Genomic DNA, 23,021 nt, shown 5'->3' with positions numbered 1-23,021 from the left:
CATCAGGAGACGTGTAGGAGGGCAACAACCCAGCAGCAGGACCGCTACCTCCGCCTTTGTGCAAGGAGGAGCCGGAGGAGCACTGCCAGAGCCCTGCAAAATTACCTCCAGCAGGCCACAAATGTGCATGTGTCTGCTCAAACGGTCAGAAACAGACTCCATGAGGGTGGTATGAGGGCCCGACGTCCATAGGTGGGGGTTGTGCTTACAGCCCAACACCGTGCAGGATGTTTTTCATTTGCAAGAGAACACCAAGATTGGCAAATTTGCCACTGGCGCCCTGTGCTTTCACGGATGAAAGCAGGTTCACACTGAGCACGTGAACATCTTTCAGCATGACCGGTTTGGCGGTGGGTCAGACATGGTGTGGGGTGGCATTTCTTTGGGGGGCCGCACAGCCCTCTATGTGCTCGCCAGAGGTAGCCTGACTGCCATTAGGTACCGAGATGAGATCCTCAGACCCCTTGTGAGACCATATGCTGGTGCAGTTGGCCCTGGGTTCCTCCTAATGCAAGACAATGCTAGACCTCATGTGGCTGGAGTGTGTCAGCAGTTCCTGCAAGAGGAAGGCATTGATGCTATGGACTGGCCCCGTTCCCCAGACCTGAATCCAATTGAGCACATCTAGGACATCATGTCTCGCTCCATCCACTAATGCCACGTTGCACCACAGACTGTCCAGGAGTTGGCAGATGCTTTAGTCCAGGTCTGGGAGGAGATCCCTCAGGAGACCATCTGCCACCTCATCAGGAGCATGCCCAGGCATTGTAGGGAGGTCATACAGGCACGTGGAGGCCACACACACTACTGAGCCTCCTTTTGACTTGTTTTAAGGACATTACATCAAAGTTGAATCAGCCTGTAGTGTGGTTTTCCACTTTAATTTTGAGTGTGACTCCAAATCCAGACCTCCATGGGTTGATACATTTGATTTCCATTGATAATTTCTGTGTGATTTTGTTGTCAGCACAATCAACTATGTAAAGAAAAAAGTATTTAATAAGAATATTTCATTCATTCAGATCTAGGATGTGTTATTTTAGTGTTCCCTTAATTTTTTTGAGCAGTACATATGAGATGTATGTGGGTGAGACCAATCAGAGTACAGAGTACATCTGAATTACCTTAAATATGTTAAAGAAAGAGAGAAGGTGTTGGGTATAAGACATATGTACCGGTAACAGAACTTTTCATCTGCAGATCACTTTTTAGCACATCCAAAGCTGATGAAAGGGAGTGCCCAATCTCAAATAGCCTTGACACGGTCTCTGTGGCTTTGGCCTCAACATCCCGGTGTTTAAGTGCATCAGCCACAAAGAGATTGTGGTTGTGGACATTGGATACACACACCATGGCTGGATACATAGGAAGATGTGGGTCCTTGCTCCAAGAACAAACATTTGATTGTGTTCAGCTAAATCAAAGTTAGAGAATGATTAACCACAATGGGCAGGCTTGTATATGTAAATAAACCATTCACGCACCTGCTCAGCCTCCCCTTTCCGGTGACACAGCGTATCAGAGTGATACTCATTTTGGGGGGCCAGCAAGTGTTTTTTGATGTTCTCTTGTTGTCCAAGTGGGGGATCTACTATAAATCTTGTGACGGCATCTGTAATCAGCCTAAACAGAAGGTGTATTGTATTAATTATCTGAATGTCTGCATGCCTTACATTTGCTCTATCCCACTGATAAAATCTCATTTTACAAACTTCAATCATTACCTTGAGAATAATTGTATGTCCTTTCCTGGGTGTTGTTATGCTGACCCTCAATGGCACTCCAGTGTCTCTAGTCTTTAGAAGCCACTCTTGTAACTCTTCAACAGAGTTCACGCCTAGGCATAGGCTTCATTCAAAAGTTGAGTGTTCTCTATGGGTAGGTCTCTCCACAAGTGAACAAATATGATATGTGTACCTGGGGGGTAGCCAACTCTAAATAGAAATGTATAGAAATGATAAATATATATATAGTAAATATATAGTAAATAAAGAAATGATTAGCTAATAGGTCATTGAGAAATTATGAATAATAAGCATGTGCTTTTACCTGATAGACAACTAATGATAATATAACAACTTTAAATATTGACCTAGTAATGTTAAGTAGCCAAGGTTAGCTTTGCTGACCTTCAATTGAGGGAATTCAGCAGAGTTCTCTGAGACATTTTTACAACTCATTGAAACTCTGAAGTAAATATATGGGCAAATGTTACCAAACATGATAATAATAGGTCTGCATTACGGTAGGCAGCTAATTGTTAAATGACGCTTTCCATCCTTACTTTAGAAGGTCACTGTCATTCAGGGGTGTGTGGTCATCCCATGAGGTTGTTGTCTAAACACTTAAAAGACACACCCTCGCCTTATGCCCTTGGGGGAATCCCCGTCGCCATCTTGGAGGATGGTCCAAATGATTAGCCAAGCAAGGAAGTTTGCAATGTAAGCCCCTCAGCCCTCGTTGCGAGTGTACAATTATGTTCACTCCGGGACCTGAAACTCCCCATAATTCAATTCGCGACGATTGTACATCCGCTAAGAAAAGTCTTCGAAAACTTAAAAACAACATCAATGGAGAAGTCAACATACAAATGTGAGTAAAAACGAATGCAAATAAGTTAGACATTTTGCTACTACGTAAAAAGTAAATATGTTTTTGCTTGGTTATCTTTTGGAAATTGTAGAAATAAAAATTTTTGCTTCTTCAGAAGTTCCAGCTAGGCACTCTAACATTAGTTAGCTAATTAATTTGCTAGCTATCATACAGTAGGCTTATATTAATAATTATATATTTAATATAAGTAGACATGCACTCATAATTGAATGTAGCACATATAAAGCACCCACAAGCCACCGGTGACTGAAAAACCAATCATCGCGGGATGAACGAGTGACAAATTTCCGGCCAAGTGTGGTCCATTTAAAAATCATTCCTTCCTCCCTCGCCCCTCGCCCTGCAAGTGTATACTCATCAGACGTCATGATACGGCATCAGGAGTGTCCACTTCATTTGAGGGCTGTGGGGATAGGGTGCGTATTTTAAGTGTTTGGACCTCAGGATAGTCTCTCAAGCAACATGCTGTGAGGCAACAGCTGTCGCGAGCCCTGTGACGAGCCACCAGCTGTCGCGAGCCCTGTGACGAGCCAACAGCTGTCGCGAGCCCTGTGACGAGCCAACAGCTGTCGCGAGCCCTGTGACGAGCCACCAGCTGTCGCGAGCCCTGTGACGAGCCACCAGCTGTCGCGAGCCCTGTGACGAGCCAACAGCTGTCGCGAGCCCTGTGACGAGCCAACAGCTGCCGCGAGCCCTGTGACGAGCCAACAGCTGCCGCGAGCCCTGTGACGAGCCAACAGCTGCCGCGAGCCCTGTGACGAGCCAACAGCTGCCGCGAGCCCTGTGACGAGCCAAAAGCTGTCGCGAGCCCTGTGACGAGCCACCAGCTGTCGCGAGCCCTGTGACGAGCCACCAGCTGTCGCGAGCCCTGTGACGAGCCACCAGCTGTCGCGAGCCCTGTGACGAGCCAACAGCTGCCGCGAGCCCTGTGACGAGCCAACAGCTGCCGCGAGACCTGTGACGAGCAAACTAGCCAATGGAAGCATAGTAGAACGCCCCTCTGAATAACGGGGTGTGGTTTTGGCTTAACTGCATTTGGGAAAAGAAAGACTCAGAAGTACCTAAGAGTTCAGGGAGGAGGAGGAGGAGGAGGAAAGCAGTCCCGTGGTGGACGGAGGCGTGTGGGGCAATGGTGAGGAGTAGGAACAGCGCATTTACAGTACTGAAAAGGACACAACTTCCAACATCTGATTCAGTATAAGCAGGCCCAGGCTCTGAGGAGAACTATCCGTCAGGCAAAGAGGTCATGTTGGCGTTGGTTCTGTGACACCATTGGAAGGACGACACCAGTGGGAAAAGTGTGGGGGATGATTACCAGAATGAGTGGGGTCAGAAGGGAGTCGGATTATCCAGTGTTGATGAGTGGGGAGGATGTGGCAGTAACAGATGAGAAGGCAGAGATGATGGCCAAAGCGTTTGTCCAAGTGCATAGCTCTGTACATTTGTCAGAGGGGCAGAGGGAGAGAGAGAGAACAAGAGAGGAACATCCTGGATTGCTGGATAGGAGGGAGGATGTAAATTATGCATTGAATGCACCATTTACCATGGCAGAGGTGAAAAGGGCAATAGGTAAGGCTGGGTTAACTTCATCTGGGAAAGATGAGGTGTGCTTTGTTATGAGGGCCCATTTTAGTGATTAGGCACTGGATAATGTATTGGTGTTGTACAATAGAGTGTGGGAGGGGAAACTACCAGGCAGCTGGAAGGAGGCAGTAGTGGTACCAATCCGGAAGCCAGGAAAGGACCCAACGAGGCCAACAAGCTATCGGGCAATGGCCTTAACATCACATGTATGTAAGATTATGGAGTGTATGATAACGGAGAGGCTAACTTCCTTCCTGGAGAGCAGTGGGTTAGTATCGCCACATCAGAGCGGATTCAGGAAGGGTAGGGGAACAATGGACCCAGTGCTCTGCTTAGAAGCAGAGAACAGGAAGGCTCAGGTGAACAAGGAGACTGTTGAAGCTGCATTTTTTGATGTGGAGAAGGCGTATGATGTGGAAGGAGGGGTTGTTAATCAAGCTTGATATTATGGGGGTTGGAGGAGGAACATACAACTGGATAAAGGATTTCCTGTTTGGAAGGTCTGTCCAGGTGAGGAAGTCTCTTTCAGGTAGCTACATGGTGGATAATGGTACACCACAGGGGAGCGTGATTAGTCATCTGTTGTCCTCAATCATGATTAATGATGTTTACTCTCAGGTACCGACAGATATTGGGAGGTCGTTATTTGTGCTGTCTGACAGGGAAGGAGTGGGGGGCTGGGCGTGCCTCATTGAAGACCATATATGTTGCATTGGTCAGATCTGTAATAGACTACGGAAGGATAGCGTATTGTTGTACGGGCTGCCGAACCATGGAAAGGCTAGATGTCATACAGTGGAGGGGAACAAGGCAGTTGATATACTGGCTAAACAAGCACTAAGTAGTGGGGATGTTGATGTGCTAGTTTCAATGAGCAAGGCAGAGGCAAAAAGCATGATATGGAGAGTGATGGAGGAGAAATGGCAGGAGCAGTGGAATAGAGATACTAAGGGCAGGTATTTATTTCAAGTACAGAGGAAAGTTGGGGAGGGGAGAATGGCAGGAAGGGACAGACGACAGGAGGCTATATTTACACGATTAAGGGTGGGACACAGCCAGTTGAATAAGACCTTACATGTGATAGGAAAGCATCCAACAGGAAAATGTGAGTATTGCCAGGAAACAGAGACCGTGGAGCATGTATTGATACAGTGTGGTCATTATTGGAGGGAAAGAGAGAGGATGAGATCTAGTATGAGGGAGAAGGGGATACAGGAAATTAGTTTAAAGAGTATATTGAGTATAACGTCATTAGATATAGTCCCAAATATTTTGATAGCTTTTTTAAGCAACGGGGCTGGCAGGTAGGATTAGGTTTCTCGCTTTCTCTGGCCTACACTCCAGTACAGTAGGTGGACGTAATGCACCATAACGTTGGATGCCACCCGCCGATAAACCCCACCGAAGAAGACGCGGACATTTGTCGCTATATTTAACGAGTATTCAGACCCCTTTAGCGACACATTTTTAAAAAAGCGACTCGCAACAAATCTAGCGACTTTTTCTGGTGTTATTGGAGACACAGACGTGAAAGCACGTATCGTTCTTACTCTTGGGGCCCCACCCCCTTTCAACTGCAGTCAGAGCAGATGTTCACCACTCCGCGTCCAGACTGCAAATGAATCGTGCATGCGGGAAGCTGCCGCTGGCTGATCCCGCCCTGGTTTACATTTTTTTTAAAACGAACCTGAATTAGGGCCAGACTAGTTACCATAATTTTCTCACATTGCCATTGACAGTTTTCTCTATTGTCTCTCTTTTAGGTCCATTTAGATTGTTAATGTAGAATGTATACACTTTTTTTTGTTATGGTTAAAAATGTTCATGTTTTACTGTGACTTGTTGTAGGCTCCTAAGTGGACCATAAGGTTAAAAACCAAACCAAATTAAAAAACTAAACTAAAAAACAAAGTAACTCTGCTGGAGTGTCTCTTTTGGGTCACTTTTCCCAGTCCCAATCACTAAAATACTTTGAAGTCACAAATTGGAGGATGGTTGGAATTGTGACATAAAAAAAAACAAGAATCAACAGAAGAAAGTTCATTTGTAGTTCTAAACATATTTAGGATGTTTGTTACTCACTTTTTTGTCTCTCCCACGAGGTTATTCCTCTCTCCTACAGCGTCCATCACAATATAGCTACTTTCCTTAATGAGGAGTTGGCAACACTGCGTGACAGTGCAGGCTAGCTGAGTAACACAAGTTGATAGCCAATAAAATAATCGAACCAAATAATCGGTTCAATGACATATATCTGGTGTATTAGAAGCAAGTATTAGTACAATGGTTTTCTTTCAAATGTGTATTTATTAAGACGATGATTGACCATGAGGATTTCCATTTTTCCATTCACTATCCTGTTTTCCGCTAACAATGTATGCTCTACCACGGTCAGCCTTGAACTTCTGTGGCCATTTTGTCTGATTAGCCTGTTCTCTTTCAAATCTATGACTCGTGGTCAATCTCTGTTATAGAAATTCAGAAGATTTTCAGTCTATAGGCTTATCTCTCAATTTAATTTATTGGCCAATGTAAACAATTTGTTCAAATGCAATTTCATACAGTAACATTATTTAGCACCTCTTTTTAGACATTTGGCCTAACACATTCATTAACATTCATCCACTTAACCAATGAGAGCTCAGGACCCTATTCAATAAAATGACAGTGACATGTCAAAACATCATTCTTGAATCACCGGGTTGGTTGGTCTGTCGGACATTAATAAAAAATAAAATAAAAATGTTGTTGACCCTCAGCTCCACGGGTTGGTAAAATGTAACACGGGCCCAATGTCAGGTGTGATGTCATAGCTGGGACACAAAGGTCATGGCTGGACTCAGGTCTTCAGTGAGTTCCTCTGGTAGCGAGGAGACTGTTGACGTTATACTAAGAGTCAGCTCCAATATCCTGCAGGGACACACATTCCAAAAGAGTAGACTATGATTGTAACCGTAAAGTTATCACATTAAACCAATGAATACTAACTGGGTTTGGAGTTAGGTTGGGATTAGGTTAGCCTGATAGTGAAACATGGGGCATTCACTGCACTGCAAGGAAAGTGTGATAATTGAATTCAGTCCATAATTTAAAGCAGTAGCTCCTGCTCTCACCAGCTGATGTAGTGTGCTGGGAGCTGAGGCTCCTGCCTGGAGCCCTCCTCTGTCAGCAAAGATGTCTTCATCTGTCTGAAGTTGGCCTCAATCTCTTTCTTCAGGACCGACAGTGGCTGGATACCTCGGAATGAGCTGAGCACTTGCTACAACACATGAAGGTAAGATAAAGTTTGTAAATCACTGTGAAACCGTTAATGTGCAATGGGGAAAATTATTATTGTACCGTCGAGTTTGACCTATGAATATAATAAACATAGAGAGCAGACTACTCGGCTACCAATAGAATAGAGTATACAAAATAGAAATGAGTAGACCACTTACATATATAACTGACAGCTGGTGGGCGATGTATTTGTGGCTCCCGAGATGTTTTACATCCTCCTCTAGCTGCTGACTAAGTACTAGTAGCTGATTGAGCCTCCCGATGTGTGAGAAGTATTCTGCAACAGAGACACAATCTTAGGTATAAGCGGTTATAAAGGTGAAGTGTCTTTATAAACTGCTTATAATCATTGCATATTACACTGAACAAAAACAATTACATTTTTTTACTGAGTTATAAACTCAGCAAAAAAAGAAACATTTTCTCATTGTCAACTGCATTTATTTTCAGCAAACTTAACATGTGTAAATATTTTTATGAATATAAGATTCAACAACTGAGGCATAAACTGAACAAGTTCCACAGACTAACAGAAATGGAATATTGTGTCCCTGAACAAAGGGAGGGTCAAAATCAAAAGTAATAGTCAGTATCTTGTGTGGCCACCAGCTGCATTAAGTAATGCAGTGCATCTCCTCCTTGTGGACTGCACCAGATTTGCCAGTTTTTCCTGTGAGATGTTACCCTACTCCTCCACCAAGGCACCTGCAAGTTCCAGGACATTTCTGGGGGGAATGGTCCTAGCCCTCACCCTCCGTTCCAACAGGTCCCAGACGTGCTCAATGGGATGGAGATCCGGGCTCTTCGCTGGCCATGGTTCATATAAGGAAATCAGTCAATTTAAATAAATGCATTAGGCCCAAATCTATGGATTTCACATGACTGGGAATACATATATGCATATGTTGGTCACAGATACCATATATATATTTTTTTAAGTAGGGGTGTGGATCAGAAAACCAGTCAGTACCTGGTGTGACCACCATTTGCCTTATGCAGCGTGACATGCAGCATGACATCCTGTGACATGCAGCATGACATCTCCTTTGCATAGAGTTGATCAGGCTGTTGATTGTGGCTGGTGGAATGTTGTCCCACTCTTCTTCAATGCCTGTGTGAAGTTGCTGGATATTGGCGGGAAATCGAACAGAGCATCCCAAACATGCTCAATGGGTGACATGTCTGTTGAGTATGCAGGCAATGGAAGAACCGGGACATTTTGAATGAATGGCACAACAATGGGCCTCAGGATCTCGTCACGGTATCTCTGTGCATTCAAATTTCCATTAATAAATTGCAATTGTGTCCGTTGCTTATCCCTGCCCATACCATAACCCCACCATGTGGCACTCTGTTCACAACGTTGACATCAGCAAACTGTTCACCCACACACCATCTGCCCAGTACAGTTGAAACCAGGATTAATCCGTGAAGAGCACACTGCCAGGGGCCATCAAAGGTGAGCATTTGCCCACTGACGTCGTTTACGACTCCAAACTGTAGTCAGGTCAAGACCCTAGTGAGGACATCTAGCACGCAGATGAGCTTCCCTGAGACGGTTCCTGACAGTTTGTGCAAAACTTCTTCAGTTGTGCAAACCCAAAGTTTCATCAGCTGTCCGGGAGGTGAAGAAGCCGGATGTGGAGGTCCTGGGATGGGGATTACACGTGGTCTGCGGTTGTGAGGCCGTTTGGACGTACTGCCAAATTCTGTAAAATGATGTTGGAGGCATCTGATGGACATGCCTGCAATTAGCATGCCAATTGCACGCTCCCTTAAAACTTGAGACATCTGTGGCATTGTGTTGTGTGACAAAACCGCATATTTTAGAGTGGCCTTTTATTGTCTTGTGTAATGATCATGCTGTTTAATCAGCTTCATGATATGTCATACCTGTCAGGTGGATGGATGATCTTTGATAAAATAACGCTTTTTGTGCGTATTGAACATTTCTGGGATCTTTTATTTCAGCTCATGAAACCAACACTTACATATTGCGTTCATATTTTTGTTCAGTGTAGATATGTGTCTAGTGTGGGTAATTCTAGTTCTGAAGGGCAGGTTTTTGTTCGAGACCAGTTTTTACACACCTGGTTCAAATAACTGTAGTTTAAATTCAAGACCATGATTTATTTTATTTTTACTTAACCTTTATTTAACAAAAAAACAAACACATGATAGGTTGAATCAGGTGTCAGTGCTTGGTCTCCCTAACCCCCAACTGGTACAAAAATTATTGCTGAGTGGACTATCCTGTTTAAATAAAGATGAAGTGAACTGACCTCTTAAACCCTAACTCAATACCATCAATAGGGGTGTCTCCACTGGGCTGCTCTAACCCCTGATCTTACCATCCATTTTGGGTTTCTCCAGCATGTCTACTGGGCTGCTCTAACCCCTGATCTTACCATCCATTTTGGGTTTCTCCAGCATGTCTACTGGGCTGCTCTAACCCCTGATCTTATCATCCATTTTGGGTTTCTCCAGCATGTCTACTGGGCTGCTCTAACCCCTGATCTTATCATCCATTTTGGGTTTCTCCAGCATGTCTACTGGGCTGCTCTAACCCTTGATCTTACCATCCATTTTGGGTTTCTCCAGCATGTCTACTGGGCTGCTCTAACCCCTGATCTTACCATCCATTTTGGGTTTCTCCAGCATGTCTACTGGGCTGCTCTAACCCCTGATCTTACCATCCATTGGGGGTTTCTCCAGCATGTCTACTGGGCTGCTCTAACCCCTGATCATACCATCCATTGGGGGTTTCTCCAGCATGTCTACTGGGCTGCTCTAACCCCTGATCTTACCATCCATTGGGGGTTTCTCCAGCATGTCTACTGGGCTGCTTTAACCCCTGATCTTACCATCCATTGGGGGTTTCTCCAGCATGTCTACTGGGCTGCTCTAACCCCCGATCTTACCATCCATTGGGGGTTTCTCCAGCATGTCTACTGGGCTGCTTTAACCCCTGATCTTACCATCCATTGGGGGTTTCTCCAGCATGTCTACTGGGCTGCTCTAACCCCTGATCTTACCATCCATTGGGGGTTTCTCCAGCATGTCTACTGGGCTGCTTTAACCCCTGATCTTACCATCCATTGGGGGTTTCTCCAGCATGTCTACTGGACTGCCCTGGATGAGGAACACCTCCACGCGAGGGTACATGGTCGACAGACCCACCATGTCAAGATAGTCCTGAAAAACCCCCACATCTTTCACAATTATGACAAATCACATGAATGAAAAAATGTAACATCCCCTTAAAAATACTTGAGAATATATTTGGCATAGGAGCTCAACTGATGATTTAAATACTTCTTAGGGGTTCAAGCAGCAAAGCTGGGTGAAACCCTGTTGAATTTGTTGGCGTTCATTATTCAGGTTCTCCACAGATTTGGTGAAAAAACTTAATGTGAGATTAGAAGGCTGAGGAGGATATAACCTTGCATGATGGTAAAGGGCAAAGGGCCACAGCCTCTAATGCAATGCCATGCCAATTGGCCACATGGTGGCGCTATAACAAGTGATTGAAAATGCTAACTTTGAAAGCTTACCCCCCTCACCCGGTGTGACCTAGAGTGCAAGTCAGCAAATAAGTTACACTCCTCACAAAAAACACATTTGCCTCAAGGAACCATAATGTCTGCCATTTTGAATTTTGTGAAAAACACAACGCTACTCTGGCACCAAATGACCAATTGTCATGAAACTTGATATTTAGCATCTATGAACCAATGTCTCTCAATGCAATATTTTCCAGGCTAATATCTCAAACATGGCCACTATGGACCAATAAATATTCAAGTGGGTGTGATTTAAGACAAATGCATGTAAATCATGCATGGTTATTCATATAACTTGATGTACATGTTAAACACTGTAAAGACTAAACATATGCAAGCGCAGGCAGATCGACCATATTGTGGTGCTATAATGGGCACATATTTATCTCTAGATCTGTTTGACCCACAGTCCTGAAATTTGGCCCACATGCAGTGGTGTAGTGCCATTTCTTTAAGTACAGGAGATAATTTATTTTTTTGTTACATCATTATTTCTCAATCAAAGTTTGTACAGACAGATGTAGTCTACTGAATATTTGTATAGAATGTGCATAAAATGCATCCTACAATTTCAATGTCTGTCTATGCCCACACATTTCATCTCAGGAAAATTTTATATTTTTGATACCCTCAAACACCAAGTTGGCAATACTGAATTTCAAAAATAGGCATTCATCACTGACAATCATGAATGATAATTCTTCACATTTTACCGGTGAAATGTCCAAACTGTGTCTGCATGCCAATTATTTGGTCTTCATGGGAATATGCATTTAAATATTAAATTACTGTTTCGTGAGCAGATGGTGTTAACAAACTATTAGCCTTTGTTGTATTTTGATTCAATCAAAGCATATATCCTGCCGAGTGGCGTGCGCTGTTGAGTTTTGGCCGCATGCGAAAAGCAATGTGACTATTTAGCTTCAGCTCTTAAAATCTCACTAGAAATTAGGTGTTTTTAGTGTAACGTTATAGGCCTAACTATGCTATGATATTAGATTTGGTTCTGTTATGTAAAATAATCATTAATCAATTCAATTGTTCAGCTTCAGAAATTATTTTCCCAAAATATTTTTTACCAGCTCCATGTACTATCAAATCAAAAAAAGTTGCACTCCGGCAGCACTACATCCCTGATGCTCAGGGATGTGAGTCTAGCTAACCTGTATAGTATGGTACTGTTTGGCCGCATGCGGGCACTGTTGGACAGGAAAAGCCATTCATAGACGCTTATTGGCTTATAGCGGCCATATTAATTGAGCTAGAGGCTTGCCGATCGGTCTAGCGGTTCTGGAGACGTTAAAAGTCAACAACATCAAAAGCATATTGCACGACCTGTTTGATTTTGAGTTCTGATATTTGGCAAGCGTGGTAAGTAGTACAGAAATAGCTAATCCTAAAATGACGTGTCCAATTTGTCCAGATGGTTGCACTGTATGGCCATAGCTTGAACCCTGCCCTTCCCCAAAACGTGTGTAAATATTGGACTATAAATTGTGCCTTCCTGTCATATTCTTATGCTAAAATGTTCATTCTATTCTGCTGAGACCTTTACTTCATGTTTGTATTCTTATATTTAATTATTTCTTATTGTGGTAGCATTGTTGAGAAGGAACCTGCAAGTAAGTATTTCATTGGACTGTGTATCCCTTACCTACAACTAATAAAACTTGAAACTTGCTGCATGCAGCTATATTTACAGTTGAAAGTTTACATACTCCTCAGCCAAATACATTTAAAACGCAGTTTTTCACAATTCCTGAGATTTAATCCTAGTAAAAATCCCTGTTTTTAGGTCAGTTAGGATCACCACTTTATTTTAAGAATGTGAAATGTCAGAATAATAGTAGAGAATTATTTATTTCAGCTTTTATTTCTTTCATCTCATTCCCAGTGGGTCAGAAATTGACATACACTCAATTAGTAGTTGGTAGCATTGCCTTTAAATTGTTTAACTTGGATCAAAAGTTTTCGGGTAGCCTTCCACAATCTTCCCACAATTCCTCCTGACAGAGCTGGTGTAACTGAGTCAGGTTTGTAGGCCTCCTTGCTCGCACATGCTTTTCTGTTCTACCCACAATGTTTCTATGGGATTGAGGTCAGGGCGCTGTGATGGCCACTCCAATACCTTGACTTTGTTGTCCTAAGCCATTTTGCCACAACTTTGGAAGTATGCTTGGGGTCATTGTCCATTTGGAAGATCCATTTGTGACCAAGCTTTAACTTCCTGACTGATGTCTTGATGTTGCTTCAATATATCCACATAATTTTACTTCCTCATGATGCCATCTATTTTGTGAAGTGCACCAGTCCCCCCTGCAAAAAAGCACCCCCACAGCATGATGCTGCCACCACGTGCTTCACGGTTGGGATGGTGTTCTTCGGCTTGCAAGCATCCCCCTTTTTCCTCCAAACGTGACGATGATCATTATGGCCAAACAGTTCTATTTTTGTTTCATCATATCAGAAGACATTTCTCCAAAAAGTACGATCTTTGTCCCCATGTGCAGTTGCAAACCGTAGTCTGGCTTTTTTTATGGCGGTTTTGGAGCAGTGGCTTCTTCCTTGCTGAGCGGCCTTTCGGGTTATGTCGATATAGGACACGTTTTACTGTGGATATTTATACTTTTGTACCCGTTTCCTCCAGAATCTTCACCAGGTCCTTTGCTGTTGTTCTGGGATTGATTTACACTTTTCGCACCAAAGTACATTCATCTCTACGAGACAGAAAGCGTCTACTTCCTGAGCAGTATGACAGCTGCCTGTTCCCATGGTGTTTATACTTGCATACTATTGTTTGTACAGATGAACGTGGTACCTTCAGGCGTTTGGAAATTGCTCCCAAGGATGAATCAGACTTGTGGAGGTCTACAATTATTTTTCTGAGGACTTGACTGATTTTTTAAAGATTTTCCCATGATGTCAAGCAAAGAGGCACTGAGTTTGAAGGCCTTGAAATACATCCACGGGTACACCTCCAATTGACTCAAATTATGTCAATTAGCCTATCAGAAGCTTCTAAAGCCATGACATAATTTTCTGGAATTTTCCAAGCTGTTTAAAGGCATAGTCAACTCAGTGTATGTAAACTTCTGACCCACTGGAATTGTGATACAGTGAATTATAAATGAAATAATCTGTCTGTAAACAATTGTTGGAAAAATGACTTGTGTCATGCACAAAGTAGATGTCCTAACCGACTTCCCAAAACTAGTCATAGTAGTATAGTAATAGTAAAATAGTTTGTTAACAATAAATGTGTGTAGTGGTTGTAAAACAAGTTTTAATGACTTCAACCTAAGTGTATGTAAACTTCCGACTTCAACTGTATATGTTGTTATAAGTTGATGTGGTACTACCTCCAGGTGCGGCATAGGTTTTGGCAGGTGTTCTAAGCATTGGAGCATCTGATCAATAATCTCTGCTCCTGGGTAAATACAAAATGGACATTAGACACTCAGGGTAGGAATCACAGGTCTGTGGTGCAATAGGCAAGGTGACAAGAGCTGCAGTTAGGGTTAGGCCTACTTCAGAGCATCTGTTCTGTTCTGATTGAGAATCACCTTGCTCCTGGAAAGTGTCTGACTCCTCAGGGCTACAGTCCTGTCTCAGCTGCTCCTGGAACTGTAATACAGGGGAATGGGAGTGAAAATACATTTCAAAAGAGGATGTGCACAAATAGAGTAGGTCTACTAAACATAATACAGTTTATTTCCAAATACACAATATCAAAATGTCTCAAGTTCTCCATTACAGTACTCTCATACTCAAGTGTCAGTAAGTTCTGGTGAGGAAGGGTATACTCAGATGGGATGCATGAGTTCTCACCTGGTGTACCTGTGCCCTGATGAGAAGGTCCAGTTGTCCACAGAGATACAGCATCTCCAGCCCCACCTGCTCTGGACTCAGGTGGACAGGCATCAGGGGTCTCTTTACATTCAGCTCAACTGACCACAGGGGTTTCAGCACATAAGGTTCCCCCCCAAGAGGGTTGCAACGTTTAGATCAGAACAGATAGCTAGGAATGCAATTTGTAGAATTGAGGGATCCCTATTGTACGCGACAATCTGTGTACAATGCAACATAACTCATTTCAAATCAAAGCAATACGCCATTGTACGTCGTGTGTTAAATCGCACATGTAATGAATGAACTAAATAATGTGTCAATGATGCTCGACTTACCTTTGAATTTCTCGTGATAAACGCACGGCTGACAGAGCGCCTCGGAGAAGCTGACTGCTGCCATATCTCGATTAGCGTTATCAACCTATTATCTGACAAACCGACCTTTATCATCAAGAAAAAAATAACGGTTTGTGTTAGTGGCCGTGTATCGCTGCGGAAAACATTTGCGCTCATTGCCGATCGGAATTATTTTTGTCTGACAAGGGGTGCGTTCAAGATCACTGAGGTATTTTTGAACGGTTCAAGATCAATTCATCGTTGAGATCCAATCCATGAAAACATTCAGCAATGTGAAATAAGGTACATCATGAGAAATGAAAACTAGCAAAAGCAAGTATGCATTGGAAATACAGCACACACACAACTAGAATAACGCTTGATATAATATACATCAGAACAGTAGATATAGCCTACCATTTCAGATCGAACAGCAGCTTTGAAGTTTTGAACCTACCTCTATTGAAGACCAGTCTGCTTTCTGGATGATGTCATCGTAAATCGATGATTTCGCAAGGCGAAAGTGGATGTTTTTATTTCGTTTTATTGTGAATCACCAGAGACTGGTCAAAACAGAAATTGACAACTCACGTTTTTGACTGGTTTATTAAATAGTGATCAAAGACAGACAATGGGTCTTCGATTCTTCATTCGGGACTCAAAATCAGTCATAATAAAATACAGCTGGCTTATAAAGTTTGTCACAGTTTAACAGTATTTCAAAGTGACACATTTGAACTAAAAAGGGACTAGGTCTTGACATCAATCAGGGAAAAATACATTTAAATAGTTTATTAAGAAAGAATACATCCCCAATACCACAACAGTATTGATATCTTGGATTATAAAAAAAGAAAGATTGTGAAGTCTCACACTAGTAAAAGTCTTACTTATCCAACTGGCTTATTATTCTTTTCAATGCTGAAATATACAACAATGTACATATTTAGGTAAACACCCATATTCTTAATTTCTGAATCCCTTGAAAAGAAGTGCATCTGGAGAAAGACAAAAATATTTATTTTTGGCTGCATTTACACACAGCCCAATTATTATATATTTTTCACAAATTGGTCTTTTGACCAATCAGATCAGCTCTGAAAATGATCGGATGTGATTGGTCAAAAGACCAATTACTGGAAAAGAATATCAGAATTAGGCAGCATGTGTAAAAGCAGCCTTTGAAGTTATTTTTATATCAAACTTCTCTCTTTCAAGATACGCTCCTTAATTGGAGTCATGTGTTCTATCAAGAATAAACAATCTGCATAATTCTGCTCCCTTTTTTCAACAAACAAAAAAATCAGTTTTAAGTCAGTTGGCTGAGGCAGAGAGGAGATATGTTGCATTAGGAAATCCAGTGGGCACACTTCGTCTCCAGTTCACTAGACTCCGGAAAGGAACGTATCCCTGTTCGAGAATGGAACCGCATTGAGTTGGGTTCTGGTTCTCGTTCCATTTCTGACCAGGGAGGTGCGGCTGCTACTGGCGACCACCGGGGGCCAGGTTAAGGTTGACCATGAGCTCGTGAACTGAGGAAAAGATAGTGCACTCACCTAAAAGGAGACAAAAACACATCCAATGTTAGTATAATACCATTAAAAAAACAATGTTTTTCTTGCTTTCCTAACCAATCAAATCTTTCACAGTGCATCTTATTTCCTGTTCATATTCTATTTTTTGTGTATCGATAATCTCACTGACCCTGTCGTGCGGGGTGCAGCTCATTGAATCGCTTGAGGATGTTGGAGACCATGAGCGCTGCAGCCCCAGAGGAGGAGTGTTGTCTCGGGATGTCTGCCTGCTGGGTCAGGCCCGTGGCCATGTCGTATACGATGGGAACAATGATGTTCACCGGCTCCTGGGGCACCGGCAGCCTCTGGGTCAACTGGAGCTGAGGAGAGAACATGGTTAGCTATACTTTACACAACTTCAGTACACTTCACTGGAATTCAATTGTAAAGCATTAAAACAAATATATGGTAACATAAACCCTCTTTTTATAAGACTTACAGTACCAGTCAAACATTTGGACACCTACTCATTCAAGGATTTTTCTTTACTTTGACTATTTTCTACATTGTAGAATAATAGTGAAGACATCAAAACTATGAAATAACACATATGGAATCATGTAGTAACCAAAAGTGTTAAACAAATCAAAATATTTTGTGAGAGTTTTCAAATTGGCCACCCATTGCCTTGATGACAGCTCTCAACCAGCTTCATGAGGTAGTCACCTGAAATTTCCTAAAAGACAAAGTCCATTTTATGGCAAGAACAGCTCAAATAAGCAAAGAGAAACGACAGTCCATCATTACTTTAAGACATGAAGGTCAGTCAATGTGGAACATTTCAAGAAGTTTGAAGTTACTTCAAGTGCAGCTGCAAAAACCATCAAGCGCTGTGATGAAACTGCCTCTCGTGAGGACCACCACAGAAAAGACCCAGAGTTACCTCCGTTGCAGAGGATAAGTTCATTAGTTCACCAGTCTCAGAAATTGCAGCCCAAATAAATGCTTCAGATTTCAAGCAACAGACATCTCAACATCAACTGCTCAGAAGAGACTGCGTGAATCAGGCCTTCATGGTCAAATTGCTGCAAAGAAACCACTACTAAAGGACATCAATAAGAAGAAGAGACTTGCCTGGGCAAGAAACATGAGCACTGGACATTAGACCGGTGGAAATCTATCCTTTGGTCTGAAGAGTTAGGGGCGCTTTGCTGGTGACATGGTCAGTGATTTATTTAGAATTCAAGGCACACTTAACCAGCATGGCTACCACAGCATTCTGCAGCGATACGCCATCCCATCTGGTTTGCGCTTAGTGGGACTATCATGTGTTTTTCAACAGGACAAAGACCCAAAACACACCGTCAGGCTGTGTAAGGCCTATTTGACCAAGGAGAGTGATGAGTGCTGCATCAGATGACCTGGCCTCCACAATCATCCGACCTCAACCCAATTGAGATGTTTTGGGATGAGTTGGACCGCATAGTGAAGGAAAAGCAGCCAACAAGTGCTCAGCATATGTGGGAATTCCTTCAAGACTGTTGGAAAATAATGCCAAGCGTGTACAACGCTGTCATCAAGGCAAAGGGTGACTACTTTAAAGAATCTAAAATCTTAAATATATTTTGATTTGTTGAACACTTTTTGGTTACCACATGATTCCATATGGGTTATTTCATAGTTTTGATGTGTACACTATTATTCAACAATGTAGAAAATAGTCAAAATAAAGAAAAATCCTTGTATGAGTAGGTGTCCAAACTTTTGACTGGTACTGTATGTAACAACAACCTGCCCGCTTGACCCTATTCCCTCCTCTCTTCTCCAGACCATTTCCGGAGACCTTCTCCCTTACCTCACCTCGCTCATCAACTCATCCCTGACCGCTGGCTATGTCCCTTCTGTCTTCAAGAGAGCGAGAGTTGCACCCCTTCTGAAAAAACCTACACTCGATCCCTCCGATGTCAACAACTACAGACCAGTATCCCTTCTTTCTTTTCTCTCCAAAACTCTTGAACGTGCCGTCCTTGGCCAGCTCTCCCGCTATCGCTCTCAGAATGACCTTCTTGATCCAAATCAGTCAGGTTTCAAGACTAGTCATTCAACTGAGACTGCTCTTCTCTGTATCACGGAGGCCCTCCGCACTGCTAAAGCTAACTCTCTCTCCTCTGCTCTCATCCTTCTAGACCTATCAGCTGCCTTCGATACTGTGAACCATCAGATCCTCCTCTCCACCCTCTCCGAGTTGGGCATCTCCGGCGCGGCCCACACTTGGATTGCGTCCTACCTGACAGGTCGCTCCTACCAGGTGGCGTGGCGAGAATCTGTCTCCTCACCACGCGCTCTCACCACTGGCGTCCCCCAGGGCTCTGTTCTAGGCCCTCTCCTATTCTCGCTATACACCAAGTCACTTGGCTCTGTCATAACCTCACATGGTCTCTCCTATCATTGCTATGCAGACGACACACAATTAATCTTCTCCTTTCCCCTTCTGATGACCAGGTGGCGAATCGCATCTCTGCATGTCTGGCAGACATATCAGTGTGGATGACGGATCACCACCTCAAGCTGAACCTCGGCAAGACGGAGCTGCTCTTCCTCCCGGGGAAGGACTGCCCGTTCCATGATCTCGCCATCACGGTTGACAACTCCATTGTGTCCTCCTCCCAGAGCGCTAAGAACCTTGGCGTGATCCTGGACAACACCCTGTCGTTCTCAACTAACATCAAGGCGGTGGCCCGTTCTTGTAGGTTCATGCTCTACAACATCCGCAGAGTACGACCCTGCCTCACACAGGAAGCAGCGCAGGTCCTAATCCAGGCACTTGTCATCTCCCGTCTGGATTACTGCAACTCGCTGTTGGCTGGGCTCCCTGCCTGTGCCATTAAACCCCTACAACTCATCCAGAACGCCGCAGCCCGTCTGGTGTTCAACCTTCCCAAGTTCTCTCACGTCACCCGCTCCTCCGCTCTCTCCACTGGCTTCCAGTTGAAGCTCGCATCCGCTACAAGACCATGGTGCTTGCCTACGGAGCTGTGAGGGGAACGGCACCTCAGTACCTCCAGGCTCTGATCAGGCCCTACACCCAAACAAGGGCACTGCGTTCATCCACCTCTGGCCTGCTCGCCTCCCTACCACTGAGGAAGTACAGTTCCCACGCAGCCCAGTCAAAACTGTTTGCTGCTCTGGCCCCCCAATGGTGGAACAAACTCCCTCACGACGCCAGGACAGCGGAGTCAATCACCACCTTCCGGAGACACCTGAAACCCCACCTCTTTCAGGAATACCTAGGATAGGATAAAGTAATCCTTCTCACCCCCCTTAAAAGATTTAGATGCACTATTGTAAAGTGGCTGTTCCACTGGATGTCTTAAGGTGAACGCACCAATTTGTAAGTCGCTCTGGATAAGAGCGTCTGCTAAATGACTTAAATGTAAATGTAACAACACTTGTCAAAAGGTCAGTACTTACGAAAAAGAGCATCTTGGACTTGAGCACCACCGCAATAGTTCCTGGAGGGGCGATGGGAGGGGCACTGGGGGGGATGGTCAGACAGAACTGGACATTCCACTTCAACTGGGTGGCCTGGTCAGGGAACTGAAGAGGAAAGGATGAAGAGAAGTGAGAGAGACCATCACAACCATAACACATGACTCGTTCCTGCAAACTAAGCGTATGTCGCACGTCACTACTTCACAGGAGCGGCATTTGAACATAAAAATAATTATGTTTTTTGGCAGAAATGCCTTCTGCAACGTGAACTTTTATTTGCCTTAATAACAAACTTGTTTCATCGATAAAGAATAATACAATTGTTAAATTATGAGCCTAGTTGGATTAGCCATGGAAAAAGGAAGGAACCTTCCCGTTAGCCATGATTGGTTGAGATATTGGATGGGCTGGACATGCCGGGAGATGAGTTTGGATTGGTCTTCCATGTAGCATGCTTCTGTTTAAAATGTGAGCTGCTCAGTATGTGTTGATAGTCTTTTCTACCGAATCGCTTTCTAAAGATATAACGTTAGACATCGAGAACTACAAAAGTTTGGCTATTTTTCTCAACAACATTGATGCCCTGAATTTAGCAGGCACTATCGACAGATCAGTTGGAAAACGTTATGGGCTACTTTCTGCACACGCCACGGTCATTGTGGATCGGAGTGACTTGGCAATGCTGGCCAACAAGACGTAGCTACAAACAAAACACAGTTAGTGTTCCAGTCTGCCGTGAAGCATTCATCCATGTATACAGGTAAGAGTCTATCTACATTTTCAGATTTCAAATTTAGTCAGAAAGTCATTTTTATTGCAAGGTAATAACGCGTACTGTTAGTTTGCTAGCAAACGTTGGCTCGATAGCTAACGTTACATGTATGATCTGTATAGTAATATTCTAATCAAAAATCCATTTGCATTGCTAGTTATAGCCTAATGTTAGCTAGCTAACATTGAACCTAGTTTGTTAGCTTTAGCTACCTGCAGATTAATACTACAACGATGACAGTGTTTGTATTCGTAGTAGTATGAGTTGGGATTATGCCAGTTCATTGTTTAGCTAACTAGCTAGCTACACGTCTAAACAAAGACTCCACTTCGGACAGATTATTACGTGACGCATTAAAAATTAGCCAGGTGTGTCTGTGGGGTGGTTATAGCATTTCCTCCACATGACCCATCAATTTAGTCAAGTGTGTCAGTTAAGCATCATCTAATAAAGATAAAAATATTTTATATGGACACTTTCTGGTTTTGATATTGGCTCAGGAAGGCCACCAAAAATTCAGAGATTTCCATACCCAACTATAACATCTTCCGTCAAGATAGAACTGCCAAAGGGGGAGGAGTTAGCCTGCAAAGTAATGCCATACTTTCCAGGTCCATACCCAAACAGTTCGAACTACTAATTTTGAAAATTACTCTCTCCAGAAATAAGTCTCTCACTGTTGCCGCCTGCTACCGACCACCCTCAGCTCCCAGCTGTGCCCTGGACACCATTTGTGAATTGATCGCCCCCCATCTAGCTTCAGAGTTTGTTCTGTTAGGTGACCTAAACTGGGATATGCTTAACACCCCGGCAGTCCTACAATCTAAGCTAGATGCCCTCAATCTCACTCAAATCATCAAGGAACCCACCAGGTACAACCCTAACTCTGTAAACAAGGGCACCCTCATAGACGTCATCCTGACCAACTGGCCCTCCAAATACACCTCCGCTGTCTTCAACCAGGATCTCAGCGATCACTGCCTCATTGCCTGTATCCGCCACGGAGCCGCAGTCAAACGACCACCCCTCATCACTGTCAACCGCTCCCTAAAACACTTCTGTGAGCAGGCCTCTCTAATCGACCTGGCCCGGGTATCCTGGAAGGATATTGACCTCATCCCGTCAGTTGAGGATGCCTGGTCATTCTTTAAAAGTAACTTCCTCACCATTTTAGATAAGCATGCTCCGTTAAAAAAATGCAGAACCAAGAACAGATACAGCCCTTGGTTCACTCCAGACCTGACTGCCCTCGACCAGCACAAAAACATCCTGTGGCGGACTGCAATAGCATCGAATAGTCCCCGTGATATGCAACTGTTCAGGGAAGTCAGGAACCAATACACGCAGTCAGTCAGGAAAGCTAAGGCCAGCTTCTTCAGGCAGAAGTTTGCATCCTGTAGCTCCAACTCCAAAAAGTTCTGGGACACTGAAGTCCATGGAGAACAAGAGCACCTCCTCCCAGCTGCCCACTGCACTGAGGCTAGGTAACACGGTCTCCACCGATAAATCCATGATTATCGAAAACTTCAATAAGCATTTCTCAACGGCTGGCCATGCCTTCCGCCTGGCTACTCCAACCTCGGCCAACAGCTCCGCCCCCCCGCAGCTCCTCGCCCAAGCCTCTCCAGGTTCTCCTTTACCCAAATCCAGATAGCAGATGTTCTGAAAGAGCTGCAAAACCTGGACCCGTATAAATCAGCTGGGCTTGACAATCTGGACCCTCTATTTCTGAAACTATCCGCCGCCATTGTCGCAACCCCTATTACCAGCCTGTTCAACCTCTCTTTCATATCGTCTGAGATCCCCAAGGATTGGAAAGCTGCCGCAGTCATCCCCCTCTTCAAAGGGGGAGACACCCTGGACCCAAACTGTTATAGACCTATATCCATCCTGCCCTGCCTATCGAAGGTCTTCGAAAGCCAAGTCAACAAACAGGTCACTGACCATCTCGAATCCCACCGTACCTTCTCCACTGTGCAATCTGGTTTCCGAGCCGGTCACGGGTGCACCTCAGCCACAC

The 23,021-nt window shown here is 43.8% G+C and overlaps 2 protein-coding genes across 3 annotated transcripts in view; both read right to left on the bottom strand.

Annotated features, from left to right (window-relative positions):
* Positions 1 to 6,502: 6,502 nt before the first annotated feature.
* si:ch211-218d20.15 (uncharacterized) lies at positions 6,503 to 15,481 on the bottom strand. Of its 2 annotated transcripts, none has more exons than XM_029642348.2 (8): positions 15,224 to 15,481; positions 14,868 to 14,986; positions 14,603 to 14,663; positions 14,399 to 14,466; positions 10,569 to 10,671; positions 7,635 to 7,753; positions 7,311 to 7,456; positions 6,503 to 7,107 (listed from the first exon to the last, which is right to left on the bottom strand). In XM_029642348.2, the coding sequence occupies exons 1-8, from the start codon at positions 15,285 to 15,287 to the stop codon at positions 7,005 to 7,007; spliced, it is 783 nt and encodes a 260-aa protein (XP_029498208.1). In that variant the 5' UTR covers positions 15,288 to 15,481; the 3' UTR covers positions 6,503 to 7,004. The 2 variants fall into 2 exon arrangements, with proteins under 2 accessions (XP_029498208.1, XP_029498285.1); XM_029642425.2 differs by having other exon boundaries at positions 14,399 to 14,460.
* A 329-nt stretch (positions 15,482 to 15,810) lies between these two features.
* LOC115114117 (mediator of RNA polymerase II transcription subunit 14-like) overlaps positions 15,811 to 23,021 on the bottom strand; it is a 44,506-nt gene continuing 37,295 nt past the window's right edge. The window contains 3 exon segments of the mRNA XM_029642149.2: positions 15,811 to 16,779; positions 16,928 to 17,117; positions 20,209 to 20,334. Coding sequence (XP_029498009.2) covers positions 16,706 to 16,779; positions 16,928 to 17,117; positions 20,209 to 20,334 — 390 coding nt within the window. The 3' untranslated portion in view covers positions 15,811 to 16,705.

This window comes from Oncorhynchus nerka, linkage group LG1, assembly GCF_034236695.1.
Source record: "Oncorhynchus nerka isolate Pitt River linkage group LG1, Oner_Uvic_2.0, whole genome shotgun sequence".
NCBI classification, from domain to species: Eukaryota; Metazoa; Chordata; class Actinopteri; order Salmoniformes; family Salmonidae; genus Oncorhynchus; species Oncorhynchus nerka.
Note: the sequence above shows the minus strand (reverse complement) of the source record. Positions and strands in the feature narration are given on the sequence as shown.

Coding starts and splice junctions, on each gene's coding strand:
- si:ch211-218d20.15 (XM_029642348.2), bottom strand. CDS start 15,287: ATGGCAGCAGTCAGCTTCTCCGAGGCGCTCTGTCAGCCGTGCGTTTAT. Junction 14,664..14,867: donor TCAGGGCACAGGTACACCAG/GTGAGAACTCAT, acceptor CCTGTATTACAG/TTCCAGGAGCAGCTGAGACA. Junction 10,672..14,398: donor AACCTATGCCGCACCTGGAG/GTAGTACCACAT, acceptor GGGGTTTTTCAG/GACTATCTTGACATGGTGGG.